This window comes from Alexandromys fortis, unplaced genomic scaffold, assembly GCF_014885135.2.
Source record: "Alexandromys fortis isolate MF-2015 unplaced genomic scaffold, M_Fortis_MF-2015_v1.1 scaffold_121, whole genome shotgun sequence".
Classification (NCBI taxonomy): Eukaryota; Metazoa; Chordata; class Mammalia; order Rodentia; family Cricetidae; genus Alexandromys; species Alexandromys fortis.
Genome location: NW_026068037.1, coordinates 2,328,752 through 2,347,757, shown reverse-complemented (window position 1 = coordinate 2,347,757; position 19,006 = coordinate 2,328,752). Strand labels below are relative to the sequence as shown.

Below are 19,006 nucleotides of genomic sequence, written 5' to 3'. Positions count from 1 at the left end.
AGCTATGAGTCTTCAACTGTACTTTAATTCACTTCTTTATATTCTAATGAATGTAAGATTGGGCTCAAGATTTCTAGCCTTCATTTATTCCTAATCTGAATCAGAATATTTCAATAGATTTTAGCAAGTCTCCATGTGATAAACTAATCTTCACCTTTATCTCAGTGAAACCTCATTGAATAGACCATATTTTACCTAGATGTATGAAGAAATTATTTTAAGCTTATGGGTAATTGTACATTCCATTTTTGTATGTATGTACATATGTATGAGGGATATGCCCTAATGTTTTATCAGAGCAGGGAGAAAGGCTTCAAATAAGAGTAACTTTTTAAAAATTCCTTATAACGGAAGCAAAAAGCCAGTAGAGTTACTAATTGCCTTTTAGAGACTCGGAGTTCCCTCATTACCTGTGATTTAAGCTAAAAATGAGGTAATTACACATACCATCAGTGTTTGTCTGCTTGATCTTGGCACCTGCAGGCCTAGTGTTGCAGCTTACCGTACCTCGTGCCACGCTCACGCTCTGTAGTCTTATGCTGACATACTTAATTTATGCCCTCCATATTTCTGTTGATTCCGAGTTAGATGGTTCTTGTTCTGTTTGACTAGTATTTTCAAAATCATTCCTTTAGATGATATTGCATAGAATATTGAAATTATGATACACTCCTTTTGCTGGTAGACATCCTTAATATGTTTTCTATACGTTGGAAACAGATTTAAAGTAGTCTGTTTCCCTTTGTGTTTGCTTAAAAAGGTATGGTCATGGATGATATGATAAATTTTAAAATCTCATATTATACATTAGGAACACAAAATTGTGCAAGCATTTTTATGCCAAGTCTCCCTTCCTTCGTGCTTCTTTGGTTCTGCTCATATTCAGTTCTGCTCATAGATCATCTCCTCTGTACCGTCAACTGCATTCCTTGCTGTTGACCATGACAAGGTGATGAGAGCATTCGACCTTTGCTCCTCTGCTGCATGACCAGGTTCTGAGAGTTACTGTGCTATCACACTTTGACTGCACATCCCAGAAGCCTGAGAATCCGCCTTCATTTTCTTTTCCTACTTTGTGTTGCTTGCGTTTTTCACAGTGATAACCCTTCTCTTCTTACCTACTGAGCAGTTCTGGGGTCATTAAAGACCAAAATAACTCTGCATAAAACTCCAAATAGTAAAGATTTCCAATACCATACTCTATGTATTTTGTAGACTCCCCTTACTATAGTTGTTTGAATTTTGTTCACCCACCTCTTTTTGATTTTATTGAATGCTGTTTGAGTTTTTTAATCTCACTGCTATAGGGACACTGTTCACTTCCAGATGATATCCAAAATTTGGGTAGAAATTACCACATATAACACACTCTGTCTGTAGAATATGGATGTATCCTGTATTTTACCGTAATCTAGATCACTGATTAAAATTTTCTTCTCTAAATTTGGCACATAATTATGCATTACTTTAGTGACAAATTAACGAACAATAGATTTAGAAGACATCAATTAGAAACTAGATTAGAAAATAGATGATATCTTTATAATCAATAGCTGTGTTCATTCATTGAATATTCATAATAATTTCCTAGATTTTGGTGTTGTGACACACACCTTCAATTCCAGTACTCAAGAGGCAGAGGTAGGTGGATCTCTGAGTTTAAGGCCACCAGGACTACACAGTAAGATGCTCTGTCAAAACAAAGCAAGCTGATTTTCATGTCAGAAACAAAAATCAAAACAAACCGTTGCAGAAGCCTAACTATGGAACTAAGTCTTATTGAAAGGGAAGTCATCAGTTACAATTGCAAAATTTTGCTATTTTGCTGCTTTGGGTTTGGAGTTTTTTTAGGGAACAGTCACTACATACTTGGCAAGTTTTATTCACTCACAGTGGTCTCCTTGAGGAGTACCTGTGTAATTCCAAGTACTTATCAGCATTATCAAATTAATTCGAAGACAGCCACTGCTAATCAGTGTTTTAGTGCTGATTGTTTTCAGGGATCTAGTGCCTGCAATGGTAGAGTATTTGCCACTTAGTGGCACTAATTAATGCTTTTTTCAAAGGGGTAGCTAAAGATCAAGGTCTATACCCCCAAAGTTCAGGGAGCATCATAGAAAAGACTGTAAGAGCCAGAGGACCAGGGTGCCTGTTGAAAGATCATGTCTGAGCTTCAGCCATGAACTTAAATGATATGATTGCCTGAATAACATGTAAACAATGATACCACTAGTTGGACTGCCAGGTTGAATGGAATCTGTCACCCAAAACCTTACTGGTAGGGAATAGCTCCAGGCAATTAATGACTGCTGAGGAGGGAGAATGTCTTTCCTAAAGAGGAGCCCACCTAAATATGATCAGCCTTACATAATTCATACTAGCAATACTAACCAAACAGACTTAGTAAGTTCTCTTGTATTAGTTTATATCTATATAAAACAGTAATACTAAAAAGAAACCCATGACTTTGAGAGGGAGTTGAGGATATGTGGGAGGGAATTGGAGGGAAGAAGGGGAGTAGGGAAATCTGTGAATACATTACTCATATATGAAATCTTTAAAAAGTAAAAAAGTAAAGAATTTTAAATGTTTAAATGTACCAGATCATTCTTCACTGTGGTCATTCCACATCTTCTTGGTTGGACTCTTGACAACTTACCTTCTTTCTGCCTTTAAATGGAATGATAACTCACATCTAAGGAGAAACATAAGATCTGTCCTGCTTGATTGACAGATCATTTTCTTTGTACTGTCTGAATCATGCTGTGTCTTTAGTTCACTTATTCTTAAAGGTACTTTTCCTAATTTACATTGATTTGCTTTTTCTCTTGTGAGTAGTTAATTTTTTCTAAATATTTGTTTCCTCATTTGAAAAGAGTAGTTAAAGACACATAATTAAAGAAACTGGCTTCTATAGGGGTGAAAGTTTTTTGTGTAGGTGGTGGTGATGCATGCACTCAGTAGGCAAAAGCAGGTGAATTTCTGTGAGTTTGTGAGTTCCAGGACAGCCAGTGTGAGCTACATAGAGAAACCCTGTCAGGAAAAACAAAAACAAGCAAACCAAAAAGGGTTTTTGTCTACAATATTGCAATGAACTTTTTATCATTTGGTGGCATTTATTGACAGGCTTTTGCAGTTCAGATCTGCCCACTACTACCCTGTATATCTGATATATAATATAAGACAAAATTTGCCCACTAATTTTTATTTATTTATGCTAAATAAATTAAGAATCTCTATCACCAAGTCCTTAGTATTTCATATTATTTTCCCCAAAGTTCATGATCAGTTAGTTCTATCATTCATATTTATGCTCACTAAAAAAATTTATTTTGGCTCAGCTTCTCTTGCCCTTTGTAGTCTCTTTAACTTCAGATAGATCAATTCTTGTAGCTGTGATTTTAGTTATTTTAAGTCTTTAGTTTTAATTATAATAAAATCATTTCTTGTACCCAAGAGCTTTGTTAATCTTACCATCATTGGCTTAAAGATTTGTCTGTTCACACCCAATTGTGTCTCTGTGAATGCTAAGCAGTTAGTAGACACTGTATAAGTATTGCTTTTTATCACTTTATTGGTCAAATACTATTCCATAGAAGAGACAGTAGATTACCTTGTGGCCTTTGTGTGCCTCCGTCATTAGAGATTTCATCAATTTGCAGTGTTACACCTTAATTAAACTATATGTATAAATAAGTTTAAATGATTGCAGATTTTAGAGATACTCAAATTTCTTTGCTCCAGGCTCCTTTCCTTTGTGCCAGTCAAGGCACAGGGTCAATTCAAGGCACTCATCACACCTAATAACTGCTTCATTGCATAAGGGGCACAGAAGCCTACCACTACCTTAGAAGCCTACTTTACTCGATGGGATGGCGGTCTAGCCAGAGATTGGAAGTCACTAGTTCATACTTCTTTTTCCTATCTAGAATTATTGATGGCTTCCAAGCCATGAGAATACTTGTTTTTGTTTGTTTGTTTTACAAATTAATTTGGGATTCAGAATACATTTGAAATCTGTTCATTTGTTCACAAGCTGAGACAGATCTCTGTAATGTGCTTCTTTATCTTATCTTTGAACATTACTGAGAAATTCATAAAAACATACTATGAGTGTATGTGTAGAACTTATTGGAATTGAAAACACTTATTATTTAACACACTGAGTCCATTTAGTGCTGCATATATGGGCCTAGATTTACCCACTGGGGCATGGGTAATCAACCCATGGCTTTGTACTAGTCAAGGTTCTCTAGAGTAACAGAATTTACAGAATCTCTCTCTTCTCTCTCTTTCTCCCTTTTTCTCTCCCTCTTTCCCTCCCTCCCCCCTCTCTCTCTGTGTATATATGTGTATACATAAACATATCTTCCCACCTCAAAAGGTCTGTAATAAAGCTGTGTGGTTTTTTGCTTATTTGAATAAAAAGTCCTTCACTGGTGTGCCCTCTGTTTTTGAGTTTCAATTAATTACAGGTGTAGTCAAGTTGACCACCAAGAGTAGCCATCAAACTTCTCCCCAAGCAGTCATTAACTGACAAAGTTCCTCGGGTATGCTTGGGTGCCTCACGAGTTCCTCCAGACTCCTTGTTGGAATTTTAAACAAAGTTGATCTCTACAAGGCCTTGTGTAGGTCACCACAGCTTCTCTTGAGTTCATGTGCCCAGCAGGCATCGTGGCACTTGTAAAAATAAGTTTGCTTGCCCTACATTGGAGACTGAAATGCCTATGCCATGGAAATACCCAGTCCTTATAACATTTTTTTAAGGTAGATATTATTATTTTGTCCTTTCTCAACATACATGGAATCCGGCCACTGATGACCTTGTATTTTTGAGGTTTCAGTAGCTTTCTTCTTTAGGGTTTCTTTCTTCAGAGATTGTATCTGGGATTTTGGTTTTGATACTGAATTTTGCATCTTAAGTAAATTTTATTGTAGTATTTGGAATGGAAGAGTAATTTCATGAAGCAGATCTTAGTAGCCTCAACTGTTGACAAATGACTCTTATCGTTTAATTTGGTGCAAGATGCTGGGAGTGTTGGTCTAATTTCTTTAGTCAACCTCAGTTAATGGTTTGGGACAATTAATTTCCAATTGTTTCCCAGTAGAGCAGATTTACTTGTATATTAATGAGGCGCAGGTGTGGGCCCCTGGTGCCTGCATGCCTATGAGGCATATTTCAATTGTTTATCTACTCAGCTGCAGGTACTACAAGGTATTCAAGCTTGCCTTTAACAGTTTTTATGTTGTCTTGAATTTCTCTGCACCTGTTAACATTTCCACACTGATGGTGTAATGAGCTGCTGTGGAGATTTCAGTAGGAAACATGCACTGTTGAAAAGGGGTTATTCTGTTGTATTTAGCTGTCCAGCCTAGCAAGAAACAAATCAGAGTTACTCAAAGAGTTCGTTCATGTGAGAAGTTGGTACAACCAACAGGCCATTTCTTTGTTATGTAATTTTGGAAACAGGTGTACTTTTGTTAATATATAAATAAGTCATATATTTTTATAAAGAGTCATTTTTCTTATTTATTCACTGAACTATACTACCAGTGTTTTCGAGGAAATGGAATAGCCTCCATAGACATTACAAATTTCAGAAGCTAGGATAATTATAGCGATCTACATATTCATTAAATCTACAGAAGAACTGTGTCCAAGAAGACAGCCATTCGTTCAGACACAGAACACCACTAAATATATGCATTTTAGAAGTTAAATTTCTTAGGCTATTTAAAATTAGTTTCATGTAGCACTCCTCTTGTAGAAGGATTTTAACAGAAGGACACCACTGATCTGGTTTCTTTCCTACAGGAAAGAATGGGAAGAACTATTTGTAAACAACAGTTACTTGGCAACAATAAGACAGAAGGGGATTAATGGGCAGCTAAGAAGCAGCAGGTTCCGCAGCATCTGCTGGAAGGTAAGAAGGAAATATTTATTTACAGTTGGTGGTGGGAGTGTATCAGCACATTACCTATGCCCTGGAAGATTACCACACAGGGATCACTAAATCTTCCAGGTGATTTTACTCCTTTTTTTTTTTTTTTCTTTTTAGACCATTAGTGTTTACCTTGCATAGGACATTTACTAATAAGGTTGAGCCACTGGGGCAAGCAGAGTTAGTAAATGAATCCTTTGAAGTAGCTCTTTTTACTTCTTTTAATGGTGAACTTTTCAGAGAAGTACTGTTAAATTACATGGAGGAGGCTTTTTTAGATTTTCTTGAAGTTGGGCATGAGAAATGAAGTGGGTAAACTTGAAGTCCCTATTACCTGAGCTGCTATCATTAGTCACTCTCCTTTTGTCTCACTAAAGAGCAGGTAGAAAAGACTTGACATTCTTTTCTTAGAAACGTAAATGGAGGGCAAGCAGGAGAGCAGAAGGAAACTGGGTCATTCTCCTTCCGAGAGGGGGCATTGGTGACCAGAGCAGTAATGGAATCTGTAGTCATCTTTTTAATTGCTTTGAAAACTTAGCCCTTTTTGTTCTCTAAAATGAATGAATTTGAGTGTAGACTTACTTTTTAAATGACCTCTATCAGTATTTTTAGTACTATCTGCATAAATTGAGCATGTAAAGTCTGTGCAAATCAAAATAATAAGAAATACATGATGTATTATATGGTTCTAGATTTAATAATTTAGATTTAATAATGAAAATGCATTTTTCTTTCTTAAGAGGCAGACAAGAGACCTGCTGCTAGAAAATTGGTATTCAAATATTTGTGCCCCACCCTCACTTCCTCTTGTTTAACTTTAAGTATATTTCATTTACTAAAAATAGACCTAAGTCTGGATTCATTTTATTAATGTATTAAATTAAATCAAGTTTGTCATTTTAAGAATGTTACTTTGATAAGCTGACTGCTAGTTGTAAATTACATTCTGTGCTGTTAAAGGAGCAGCATCACTTCATGCCCTCAACCCTCAGATCCCTCCTTGTCCTGCAGACCTAGGGATTGCTTACAGGTGTTACCTGCACTAGCTTCCTACCACCTACCAGTTCCAGGACAATTAGAAATGAACCTCTGTCTGTGTTCCTCCCTTTTTAGAATAAATCTTGAAGAAAGCTTAAATCTATTTTGTGATTTAACTTTTTAATTCTTTTTTAACCATTGATTATTTAGTTTTTGACTATCCTAACTATTTTTAATATATCCATGAGCATATTATTGGGAATTGAAATGGTTATATTGAATGGAACATACCACGAATGGAGTGTTTCTTTATATTTTCAAGCAATTTTATTTAACCTGGTTTTCATACTTAGTAGATTTTACTTTTTATAAAGTTATCTCTTTTTCTCTCCCCCAATAGCTCTTTCTTTGTGTTCTTCCTCAAGACAAAAGTCAATGGATAAGTAGAATTAAAGAACTAAGAGCATGGTATAGCAGTATTAAAGAAATAGTAAGTAAAGAGTAAATGTAACTAATGCAGTTATTTTCATATGCTTAATTTAAAGTTCACCAGCCTCTGATCTTTGATATGTCTCTTTCTTTACCAGCATATCACTAATCCAAGGAAAGCTGTTGGCCAACAGGATCTGATGATCAACAATCCCCTTTCACAAGATGAAGGAGTAATGTTCCTTTTTGTTATGTTTACTTTTTTCAATTATTTCATTATTTTATTTGTATGAATGTTTTGCCTACATGTATGTCTGTGTAACATTTGTGTGTCTGGTGCCTTTGAAAGCCAAAGGAGTCAAGTAGATCTCCTGAGACGGCGGTTATGGGTGGTTATGAGCCACCATATGGTTGCTGACAACCAAACCAAGGCCTCTGCAAGAGCAACCAGGGCTCTAAACTACTAAGCCCTTCTCTATTCTTGTTCCAACCTTTTCATTCTGAAAATCATGCTTTAATGATTTATGTCATCTGCGTAGGGTAAGGGTATCTTATCTGAAAATCCTTATGCAAACAATGTATTTCATGCCGTGTTTTCATTATTCTAAATGCTGAACTACCTAGATCCTGATGTGTGTGTGTGTCTGTGTGTGTGTGTGTGTGTGTGTCGCGTGTACATATGCACATCTGTAGAGGTCAGAGGTGGACATGGTATCCATCTCTACCATTCTTTGCCTTGTTCCCTTGAGACCAGGTCTCACTAAAACTCCTGCTTGCTTTCGGCTAGACTAGCTAACTGGGGTCCACCTGTCTCTGCTCCCCACTGCTGGGGTTAGAGCCACAGAAAGCCATGCTCAGCTTTGTATGTGGACGCTGAGAATTCAAGCCCAGGGTCTCATGCTTGCATCTTATCTGCTGAGGCATCTACTCAGCACCTGTGGGCCCAGCTCTTAGAGGTTCTGCACCTCCCAATAGTGCTAAGACGCTAAGCTGTCAACCCAGCGGCTGTAGGAACTGTCAGATCTACCCCATAGCAATTTCTCTGGACCTATCCACTGGACTATAAATTATTTCTTGCTTTTTAAATGTAGGAATACTCTTTTTTGAGAAGTAAATGGCAATTTTAGGTTGGCTGTTTCTTCCAAAATATGTTTCATTATTATTAAAAATTTATATACTTGATTTTGACTTTAACCATATTGTCATTAATACAAGCTGTGTTTCAGCGTAAAAATGGCTACCTGTTTTCTTGGACTCTGTTTTCCTTGGTGGAAAATTTGCCAGAATTTGGCTAATTTAATTAAAAACATCAATCCATTAGAACATAGGAAAATAAATGGATTGTCTATTTGTCCCTGGCTAACTTTCAGTCTGAATAATTAACTGCTAATTATAGGCTTGTGTCCACAGTCTAAGAATTTTTCATGTTCAAAATTAAATTTTCAGGTACTTGTTTCCAGACCTGATCACATGGGTTCAGTCCCTGAGACATGTAGGGGCTGGTGTGTTGGTGCGTGTGTGCATGCAAGAGTGTGTGTTATAAGTGCAAGGGGTCTCGTAGGAGCTAACTCTAAAGTGATGAGGAAGGAGGCATCAGTTTTTAGTGGAAAAAAAAACCTAAGGAACACCTTAGAAGTCCACACTGGGCAGGACTATGGCTGGAAGAAAGCAACTACCTGTAGTGACTGTGCAGAAGCTCATATCCTGGTGGAGTGTAGCAGTTACTACTTGACAGAGACTATATAACTTTCTCACTTGTTGCTGCTCTGCACCTGTGTATGTAGCTGAGGAAAAAAATTCCTCATTTTATAGATATCTTAGTAATTTTCTGATGTAAACTTTGCTATATCATCATAAGCTATTACATAATTTTTAGATGGTTGGACTTGTTCCTTTGTTTTGTTGAGAGAAGGTCCTACTACTTGGATTTGACTAGACTGGAACTTGATAGGCTGTCCCTCAAAGTCACAGAGCACTGCCTGCCTCTGCCTCCAAAGTTGAAGGGATTAAAGTTGTGTGCCACCTTTGCCCATCATTAAGAAATTTTTAGACTTTCCCCAAGTTTACATTTTGAAAATGTAAATGCCTCTTGGGGAAGAAAAGAGCAGTGGAAGTGCCCTTCATCCGACAGAGATGATAGAACCTTCAAAAATGTATACAGTAAGGACAATTGAAAAAAATGTAAGCTTTTGAATTGGAGCAAATTTTAATAGAAATTATTTCTGCCAGGTTTCCTATCTCAGAATTCCAAAGTGACAGCTTTGAGAATAATAATTCAATCACTTAAATTATTAAATTGAAGTCATAAAAGTCACACAGTGTGAGATTGTTCTAATTAGGTTGTTCTCATTTTCCAGAGCCTTTGGAACAAGTTCTTCCAGGATAAAGAATTGCGGTCCATGATTGAGCAGGACGTCAAAAGAACGTAGGTAGAGCTGTGTTTGTCCACTGATTCAGAACGGTGTTACTTCTCTACAGTTTACCACAGTGTGAGATCCATAAAGAACCCTAAATTGTCTTGTTTTCTACTTACTTAATGCAAAGTTGTTTTTCTAAATAAATTTTGATTCCACAAATTTTTTTCTTAAAGATTTCAAAATATTCAAATTAAAGTGAATATCGACCAAATAATGCTAGCTTTATCAATTTCTGATAGTTCACATTATTCTAAAAGGATTGTATTGTGTGATTATTTATATTGATAATACTTGGACAGCTTATCCTCTGTATATATGTGAATTGCCTTCTAGCCAAATTACTCTGTATCCTTCTCCTTCCAGTTTACTGTGGTTATCCTTCTTGCTTTCCTCTGGGTGCTGTTCAGGTGTGTGAATAACCTGTTCTGGTAGTCTATCTAGCAGTCATATGAAAAACACCTCTTTTGGCACAGTAAATGTTCTATCACTGTTACAAACCAGCTTCCTCTCTCTGCACTATCTCTTGGGAAATACTCTCAATATCCTCTCTCTCTCTCTCTTCTTGTACTTTTCTGTGAATTGGGATAATAGTAATTACCTCCCAAAGTTTGTATGGATTAATCCCTTAAGGTTTATTGTCCTTTTGCCAGAAGTTCTTGCGAGCAAATTATGTCATATTTTGACTGTCTATTTAGAACTTGCCAGTTAGTAATCCTTAGTCTAAACATTCCAAATCCTAAATGTTTGAGAATTCAAAACTTTTTGAATATTGATTCAAAACCCTCAAAATTTTTGATTTTGGATTTTTAATTAGGGATGCTCAACATGCATGCAAAATAAAGTAGTGTTTTAGCTAGTAAAGTTATTCATTGGAGCTGCAAACCTGCAAGAGAGTGTATCACAAATACTTAACCTTCTGCAACTTTTCCAGTGTCTTCCATTGTAATTCTGTCTCTGACAATGTCAGGCCTCTAGCTTTCTAGCTCTCCTTATCTCAGTTCCTTATCTCAGGCTAATGAAGTTGTAACTATCCCAATTTTTATTACATAAACAAAATGTTGCTACAAGGTAAATCAAGGAATCCAGTCTCTAAAATTTCTAATTTAGAGTTTGGATTGTTCTGGGGGAAAAAATTGCCATGTTTTAATTCAAAAGCTCCAATGTTAGCAATTTTAAATTTTTAACATTATTTAAAATAACTGAGTTCAGGATGCAATAGCATGTTCATACTAGATGCCAAAGAAATATGTTATTTGGTCTATCAAGGTCTATTCTAAAAATACACAACATCTATAGTACCATTTGTAGATTAACATACTATGAGCTTTGCCAAATAGTCTCATCTTTTCTTTAGATATATTCTGTCTCCTAAAGTAGATGATTAAAGTTCTTTGAGTTAGTATTTTCCTTTTAACTTCGGCCATACTTAAAAGTATACCTCTTTGCCTCTAGGATTTCCTCATCATCATCTTTAACTTTTGATCTTTTTTATTCTCAGTCATTGTTAACATCTTAGATAGTTCTATTTCCTCTGTGAGTCTACAAGATAGAATATTTTTATTTTATAGCTTGCTTTTATTTATAATTTATATATAGCCCAAACAAACGTTGTATCCTCATTTTTAAAAAAAAAATCTTTTGTCATTTTGAGATCTCATTAATAATAGCAATATTCTCTGCTGAGTAGTACTCTAATATGTATATATTCCATACTTTCTTCATCCATTCTTCAATTGAAGGGCATCTAGGTTGTTTCCAGGTTCTGGCTATTACAAACAATGCTGCTATGAACATAGTAGAGCATATACTTTTGTTGTATGATAAGGCCTCCCTCTCTTGGGTATATTCCCAAGAGTGGTATTGAAAAAAACAAGGATTTCTTGAGGTTTGCAGGCAAATGGATGGAAATAGAAAACACTATCCTGAGTGAGGTAAGCCAGACCCAAAAAGAGGAACATGGGATGTACTCACTCATATTTGGTTTTTAGCCATAAATAAAGGACATTGAGCCTGTAATTCGGGTTCTTAGAGAAGCTAAATAAGAAGGAGAACCCAAAGAAAAACATGTAGGCATCCTCCTGAATATTAACCTTCATCAGGCGATGAAAGGAGACAAGAGACAGAGACAGAGACCCACATTGGAGCACCGGACTGAAATCTCAAGGTCCAAATCAGGAGCAGAAGGAGATAGAGCACGAGCAAGGAACTCAGGACCGCAAGGGGTGCACCCACACACTGAGACAATGGGGATGTTCTATTGGGAACTCACCGAGGCCAGCTGGCCTGAGTCTGAAAAAGCCTGGGTTAAAACCGGTCTTGCTGAACATAGAGGACAATGAGGACTACTGAGACCTCAAGAACAATGGCAATGGGTTTTTGATCCTACTGCACGTATTGGCTTTGTGGGAGCCTAGGCAGTTTGGATGCTCACCTTACTAGACCTGGATGGAGGTGGGTGGTCCTTGGACTTCCCACAGGGTAGGGAACCCTGATTGCTCTTTGGGCTGACAAGGGAGGGGGACTTGATTCGGGGAGGGGGAGGGAAAAGGGAGGCAGCGGTGGGGAAGAGACAGAATTCTTTAATAAATAAATAAATAAATAATAGCAATATTCTCTTTCAACCTGAAGATATGTATTAGTCACTTCGTTAGAAATCACATTATCAGCAACTAAGGTAATTTTGAATAAAATTTTAAAATTAAGTCTCATTTACATTAATCACATTTAAATCTTAAGAGCTATTGGACAGACCTATGTAGAGTGTTTCAAACTTTGCAGAAGGCTCTGTTGAATAGCACTGTATAGATAATTGTTATTTTTGTGTATTATATGAATATGTTTTAGGTTTACTCATATTGCATATGGAAATGGCATATGCTGACTGTTTGCATTGTTTTCCCTCCCCTTGAGAAGTCTCCAGTTTTATAATTTATGAGACTTATGTAAGTTTTGATCAAGTGTAATTCTCTATTACATTGTGATGTGCTGATAGCAAGTAGACCACTGTTGAAAACCCTCATATATTAGTACTATCTAAACAATTTACAGAACTAATTTATTTAATTACTAGTCTTTTAAATGTGAAGTCTACCTTAGCCTTCATTCCTTTTCTCCAGAAGTACTCCCAGAATGTCCTAAATGTTGGAATATTTTACACAGTTTCCTTAGAATCTATTTTTTATTTAAATTAAAAACAAATTCCTCTGGGGGAAGGGGTATTTTACAAGCAATTTTAAAGCAGAATTGATTTTGGTGTGTGTTAATGCAGACAATCTGCCCAGTGTTAAAATGTTACAGGGGAAAAAAATACAAGCTGCCATATTCATGTGATCACACCAAAATAGCAGCTTGTATTTATATTTTCAGTCTCCTTGAGGTGGACTGCAGGCACACATGAATGAAGAGATGTGCTTCGTGTTGTGATTTTATTTAATGCAGACAAAGTACACGCTTGTGCATTCACGAGCAGCCTCACATATGCACTTGTTCACAGCCGAGAAAGTGAAAACTACAACACAAGCCGCTCTCCACGCGTTGTCAGCAACCTGTGTGTGTTTCTTAAATAGTAGAGGGGGAGAAAACAGACTTCAGGAAAACAGTGCCTCTGTCCAATGGCCCACAGTCCTTCTCATTTCACATTTAAGGTAAAAGCAAAATAATTATTATTGCTGCATACAGAACTTAGAAATATGTGTTTTCCCATGCTGCTGTTGTTTTTGTTCCTCTTAGTGAAAATAGATGGTTTTTCCCCTAAAATAATACATCTTGATTAGTTTCCTCTCTAGCGGTTCCTCCCTACTACTCCTCCCACCCAAATCCACCCCTTCCTGTCTCTCATTAGAAAATATCCAGGATTATATAAGATAATAATAAAATAAATAAAATAAAATTAACACATTGGAATTGAACAAAACTAACAGAAGGTAGGGCTCATGAGAAGGCACAAGAAACAGAGACACTTGTTCACACACTCATAAACCACATAAACACACTAAATTGGAAGTCATAGTATCTATGCAAAGAACCTAAGATAGACCCATGCATGTTGCCTCAGTCTCTATGAGTTCATATGAGCTTTGACTATGTTGATTTTTTTTTCTTGGTGTGTACCTCCCCATCTAGCATTTACTGTCTTTCCACCTCCTCTTCAGAAGGGCTCCCTGATTCCTGAGGGAAGGGATTTGATGGAGACATCCCATTTAGGGCTGAGTGTTGCAAGGTGTCTTATTCTCTGCTTAATGTCTGCCTGTGGGTCTCTGTGTTTGTCCTATCTGCTACAGGATGAAGCTACTCTGATGATGGCAAAGCAAAGCACTGATCTGCATATATAGCAAAATGTTATTAGAAGTCATTTTATTTATTTATGTATTTATATTTAGAACAGTGTATCTGGTTTTATCCTAGGTTCAGGGCAGTTTGGGGTATGGGATTATTTTCATGGAGTGGGCTCTCTGTCAAATCATATTGGTTGCTTACTGTGGCACAGCATGGCTTCACAAGATGGACACTACACATGATGTGGGCTGAAAGGCAGGACATACACTGGGCAACAGTGTCGGTTATGGGGAGTGGTGGTAGGAGCAGGGCAGAGAGATTATGGGCTGTGCTCTGGCATTCTGTGGGAGTCTTCCAGAGACTGTGGCAGTTCCTTTAAAAGCAGGCCTCTTTTCCCTAGTTCTTGAAAGACTGCACTGCACACCGACTCAGAATGATGAACTGGAACAGACTAAAAGCATGCCAATCAACTGGGGGAATGCCATTCCAAACACCACTCCAACAATGATCCCAATGGTAATCTCCATGAAACTGGTCACCAGATCATAACAGCCCTTCTGGGTTCACTTTGGTGTTGGCCACAGTCAGATTATGCAGATCCAGGGGGTTACAATCAGTTTCCTTCATACAACTACTGGGGGTGGGAGGGTACTGTGTTCCAGGAAGTAGGGGCTACTGTTCTAGTTGGTGTAGTTCTGCATGCTCCAGCAGCTTAGTCTGCACTGTGCATGGTCCACTGTCCAGCTAGCTCAGTCAGTAGAATATGAGACACTTAATCTCAGGGTCATGGTTCAAGACCCAAGGTGGGTGCCAAGTAAAGAGGGAAGTCTAGGGATTGTGTTACCTTTCTTTAATATCACACAATAATTATAAGATAGAACGAGGAGTCAAAGTTGTATCACCAGCTGCCCCACTCGGGGACCATCTCTCTACTGCTGCAGTGGTAACCTCATTCTCAAATGACTAAAGGGAAGCCCCAAGCCATGCAGCATCCAAGAGAGCATGCAATCCCTTGCCCTGGTTCTTATTGGGTCACATCCCCAGAGAAGACCACACCCATTGGGTCAAGCCTTCCCAATGCACTTGCCTATCAGATCGAATTCCCAAATAGTTACTCGCACAAGGTTTGTGCCCCCTTTACACTAGCGTATCTTGCAGACAGGACACTATAGTCAAACAAAGGGTTTGTATCTGTTTGGTGTTTACACTTCTTTTTTGGTAGCAGACAAAATACCCTCCTGTGCCAAAGACACTAGAGTGTAGGAGTAAAGGCTCTATGTAGTTATCCTGTTCAGTGAGGTATAGGTGTTGTTTTCACCAGTGTGGCCATGCTGTCAATTTGTGGAAAGTAGTCTCCTGTCTTGCCAATAGCCAAGATGGTTTGTCAAATTCCCATGGGACCCCTTTGGCCAACAACTCAATTAGATGTAACCCAGTCCCAGTACTGGAAGCTTCATTTGGTAAAAAGAAATGTTCATTTGGGACTTTGTCATCTCATTACTTGACAGTTTCTTTTAGATCCGGATAGTAGATGGCTTCTATTGTATTAGGTTTCCATAGTACCCTCAAGTAGATCTTAGTTTCAGCTGTCTCTCCCTGTCCCTACCTCCTCTTTCCTTTCCCACTTTTCCTCCTATTTCAGAACTCCCATGCATCCATAACTATTTGTTTTATTTCCCTTTCCTAAGGAGGGCTCTCTGTCTACCCTAGACCCTTACGCTATACCTAACCTTTTGGGTTATACATGATGTAACTTGGTTATCATTGATTCAACAGCTAATATATACATAAAAGCAAATACACACTGCATTTGTCTTGTTGGGTCTAGGATAACTCACTCAGGATTTTTTTTTTAAATTTATCACTGCCAATTTCATGATTTAATTTTTTTATGGCTAAGTAAGACTTCATTGTGTAAATTTACCACATTTTTATAATCCATTGTTCTGCTGAGGAACATCTAGGTTGTTTCCAATTCCTGGCTACTGTGAATAGGGCAGCAGTGAACATGATTGAGCTAATGTCCGTCCCTGTGGTAGGATGAAGCATCCATTGGGTATATGCCTAACAGTAGTGTAGCTGGATCTTGAGGTAGATAGATGCCCATCTTCCTGAGGAACTGCCACACTGATTTCCATAGTGGCTGTACAAGGTTGCACACCCACCAGCAGTGGATGAGTGTTCCCCTTACTCTACATCTTTGCCAGCATGAGCTGTCACTTAGATCTTAACCATTCTGATAGCTGTAAGATGAAATCACAAAGTAGGTTGGATTTGCATTTCCCTGATAGCTAAGGATGTTGAACATTTCACTAAGTGTTTCTCAACCATTTGAGTTTCCTCTTTGAAGAATTCTCTTTAGGTCTGTGTGTACCCCATTTTTAAAACTAGCTTGTTTTCTTGATGTCTTGCTTTTTGAGTTCTTTATAAATTTTAGATGTTATCCCTCTATTAAATGTATAGTTCGTAAGGACCTTTTCCCATTTTTTAGGCTACAGCTATATTTGAAAGACCTTGTCCTTGATCATACAGATGTTTTTCAGCTTCATGAGGTCCTATTTGCTAATTGTTGATTTTAGTGCCTGTGCTAATGGTGTTTTGTTCAGAAAGTTTTTCCCTCTGGTAATGAATTAAAACCTATTTTATACTTTCTCTTCTATTCAGTGTGTTTGGTTTTATGTTGAGGTATTTGATCCATTTGAAGTTGGGTTTTGTGCCAGGTGATAAATATGGATCTGTTTGGATTCTTTTACATGCAGGCATCGGGTTTGACCTTCACCATATGTTGAAGATGCTGTCTTTATTCCAGTGTGTGTTTCTGTCTTACTTCTTAATAAGAAAAATCAGATGTCCATGGCAGTGTTTGCTTATATCCTGGTCTTCAGTTTGAGTCCATTGATTACCATGTCTGTTTTTCTGCCAGTACATGTTGTTTTTATTACTATAGCTCTGTCATACAACTTGAAATAGGGAATGTGATACCTTCAGCATTCTTTCATAATTCATAATTGTTTTAACTTTCCTGTTTTGTGTGTGTGTGTGTTTCTATGTGAAGCTGAAAATTGTTCTTTTGAAATCTGTGAAGAATTGTGTTGGAATTTTTATGGAGATTCCATTGGTTCTGTAAATTGCTTTTGGTAGGATGACCATTTTTACTGTATTAATCCTACATATTATTATTATAATAGTATCCAATCCATGAGTTGGGATAGTTTTCCTTTTTCTTATATCTTCTTTATTTTATTTCTTCAACATCTTAATGTTTTTATCATAGAAACCTCTCACTTACTTGATCAAATTTATCCTAAGCTATTTTACATTATTTGATTCTTTTGTGAAAGGCAATTTTCCCTGATTTATTTCTCAGTCCATTTGTCACTTGTATGTAGGAAGACTACTGATTTTTATGAGTTAATCTTGTATCCAGATACTTAAAATGTCATCAGCTGTATACGTTTGTCAGTGGAATTTTTAGGTTCACTTATGTATATTATCATATCATCCATTAATAAAGATATTTCTGGTTTTCTTTTCCAGTTTGCAAACCCTTCATCTTTAGTTGTCTTCTAGTGCTCTAGTTAAGATTTCAAATATTAGGGCTGGAGAGATGGCTCAGTGGTTAAGAGCACTTGTTGCAGAGGAGACCCCAGTTCAATTCCCAGCACCCACACGGCAGCTCACAACTGCCTATAACTCCAGTTGCAGGGATCTTACACCATCACACAGACTATAGATGCTAGCAAAACACCAATGCACATAAAATAGAAATAAATAAATCATTACAAAAAAGATTTCAAGTACCATATTGAATAATTATGGAAAGAGTGAACAACCTTGTCTTGTTCCTGATTTTAGAAGCCTTGTGTTTCTCTCCATTTAAATTTGATGTTGGCTAAAGACTTGCTGTAAACTGCCTTTATCATGTTTGGGTATGTCACCTCAATCCCTAATCTCTCCAGTACTATTATGATGAAATGGTGTTGGATTTTGTCAAAGGTCTTTTCTATATTTAATGAGATGACCATGGGTTTTTCCTTTCAATTTGTTTACTTGGTGGATTCCACTTACTAATTTACTTACGTTAAACCATTCCTGCATCTCTGGGATGGAGCCTACTTAGTAGTCTGATAGTATAACAGGTTTCCTAAAACATCCAAGCAGATCTGAACTTGAAGGTACTTTGGTGCATCATTAGGAATAATGATTTGAATTTCCTTTTAAAATGCTTTGTTCAGATTAAACTGAAATAAAGTCTGTGTTTCCAATTTTGACACAGTTTTACATACAGAGTGTGCATATGTCCTCCCACATGTCTCCCTCCCTCCAGTTTTTCACTTTTGTTTTACTGGGGAGACATTTGGAGGATAGACGACAACAGGGTAGAAGGCTCAGTGTGTTTCTCACAGCTTAGCAGAACCAGGAAGAAGTAGAAATGAAAACCTTGTTAGTGACAGTTGCACCTCCTCACTTCCCCCACCTTTCCACACCTTCACTTGTCTTCTAGGCTGGATTCCCAGCCCCTCCCATTCCTCGTTAGTGTATTGCTGATTCTCCCCATGGCGTGTCATCATAACGACTTCTACTTTCATTTCTTTGACTTTTAAAACTCACATCATGTGTTTTTAATTTTAAAAATAAATTGAAATCAACAAAACTCTACTCAGTCTTTCTTCTGCTTCATCCTCCCACCCCAGGCTCTCATTTCATAGGAGCCTGGTGTGATTTCCTTGTGTTTATCCTTTTAGCAATTACTTTTTGGTAAATTACTATGACCCTCATCTGTTGTAGAAGTTAAAAATTCGAATAAAGACTACTTATTCTTTCATAATTTCTTCACACATTTAATTTTATCATTTAAAATTATGTACAAATTTACAGTTGTACTCCCAACTTTTTCTAAGCTCCAGATTCTTAGGTATTCTCATAGTCTTCCATGGTGGGCATATGTGTGGTTATCCATTTACT

The 19,006-nt window shown here is 37.2% G+C and overlaps 1 protein-coding gene across 5 annotated transcripts in view; it reads left to right on the top strand.

Moving 5' to 3' along the window:
• Tbc1d5 (TBC1 domain family member 5) overlaps window positions 1–19,006 on the top strand; it is a 429,722-nt gene that overhangs the window by 228,354 nt on the left and 182,362 nt on the right. For all 5 annotated transcript variants that reach the window (XR_007595848.1, XM_050165069.1, XM_050165070.1 and 2 more), the window contains 4 exons: window positions 5,816–5,924; window positions 7,321–7,410; window positions 7,508–7,582; window positions 9,707–9,774. Coding sequence is in view for 4 of the 5 variants with exons in the window: in XM_050165069.1 (XP_050021026.1) it covers window positions 5,816–5,924; window positions 7,321–7,410; window positions 7,508–7,582; window positions 9,707–9,774 (342 nt within the window). In the remaining variant the exon portion in view is untranslated. The remainder of the gene's footprint in view (window positions 1–5,815; window positions 5,925–7,320; window positions 7,411–7,507; window positions 7,583–9,706; window positions 9,775–19,006) is intronic.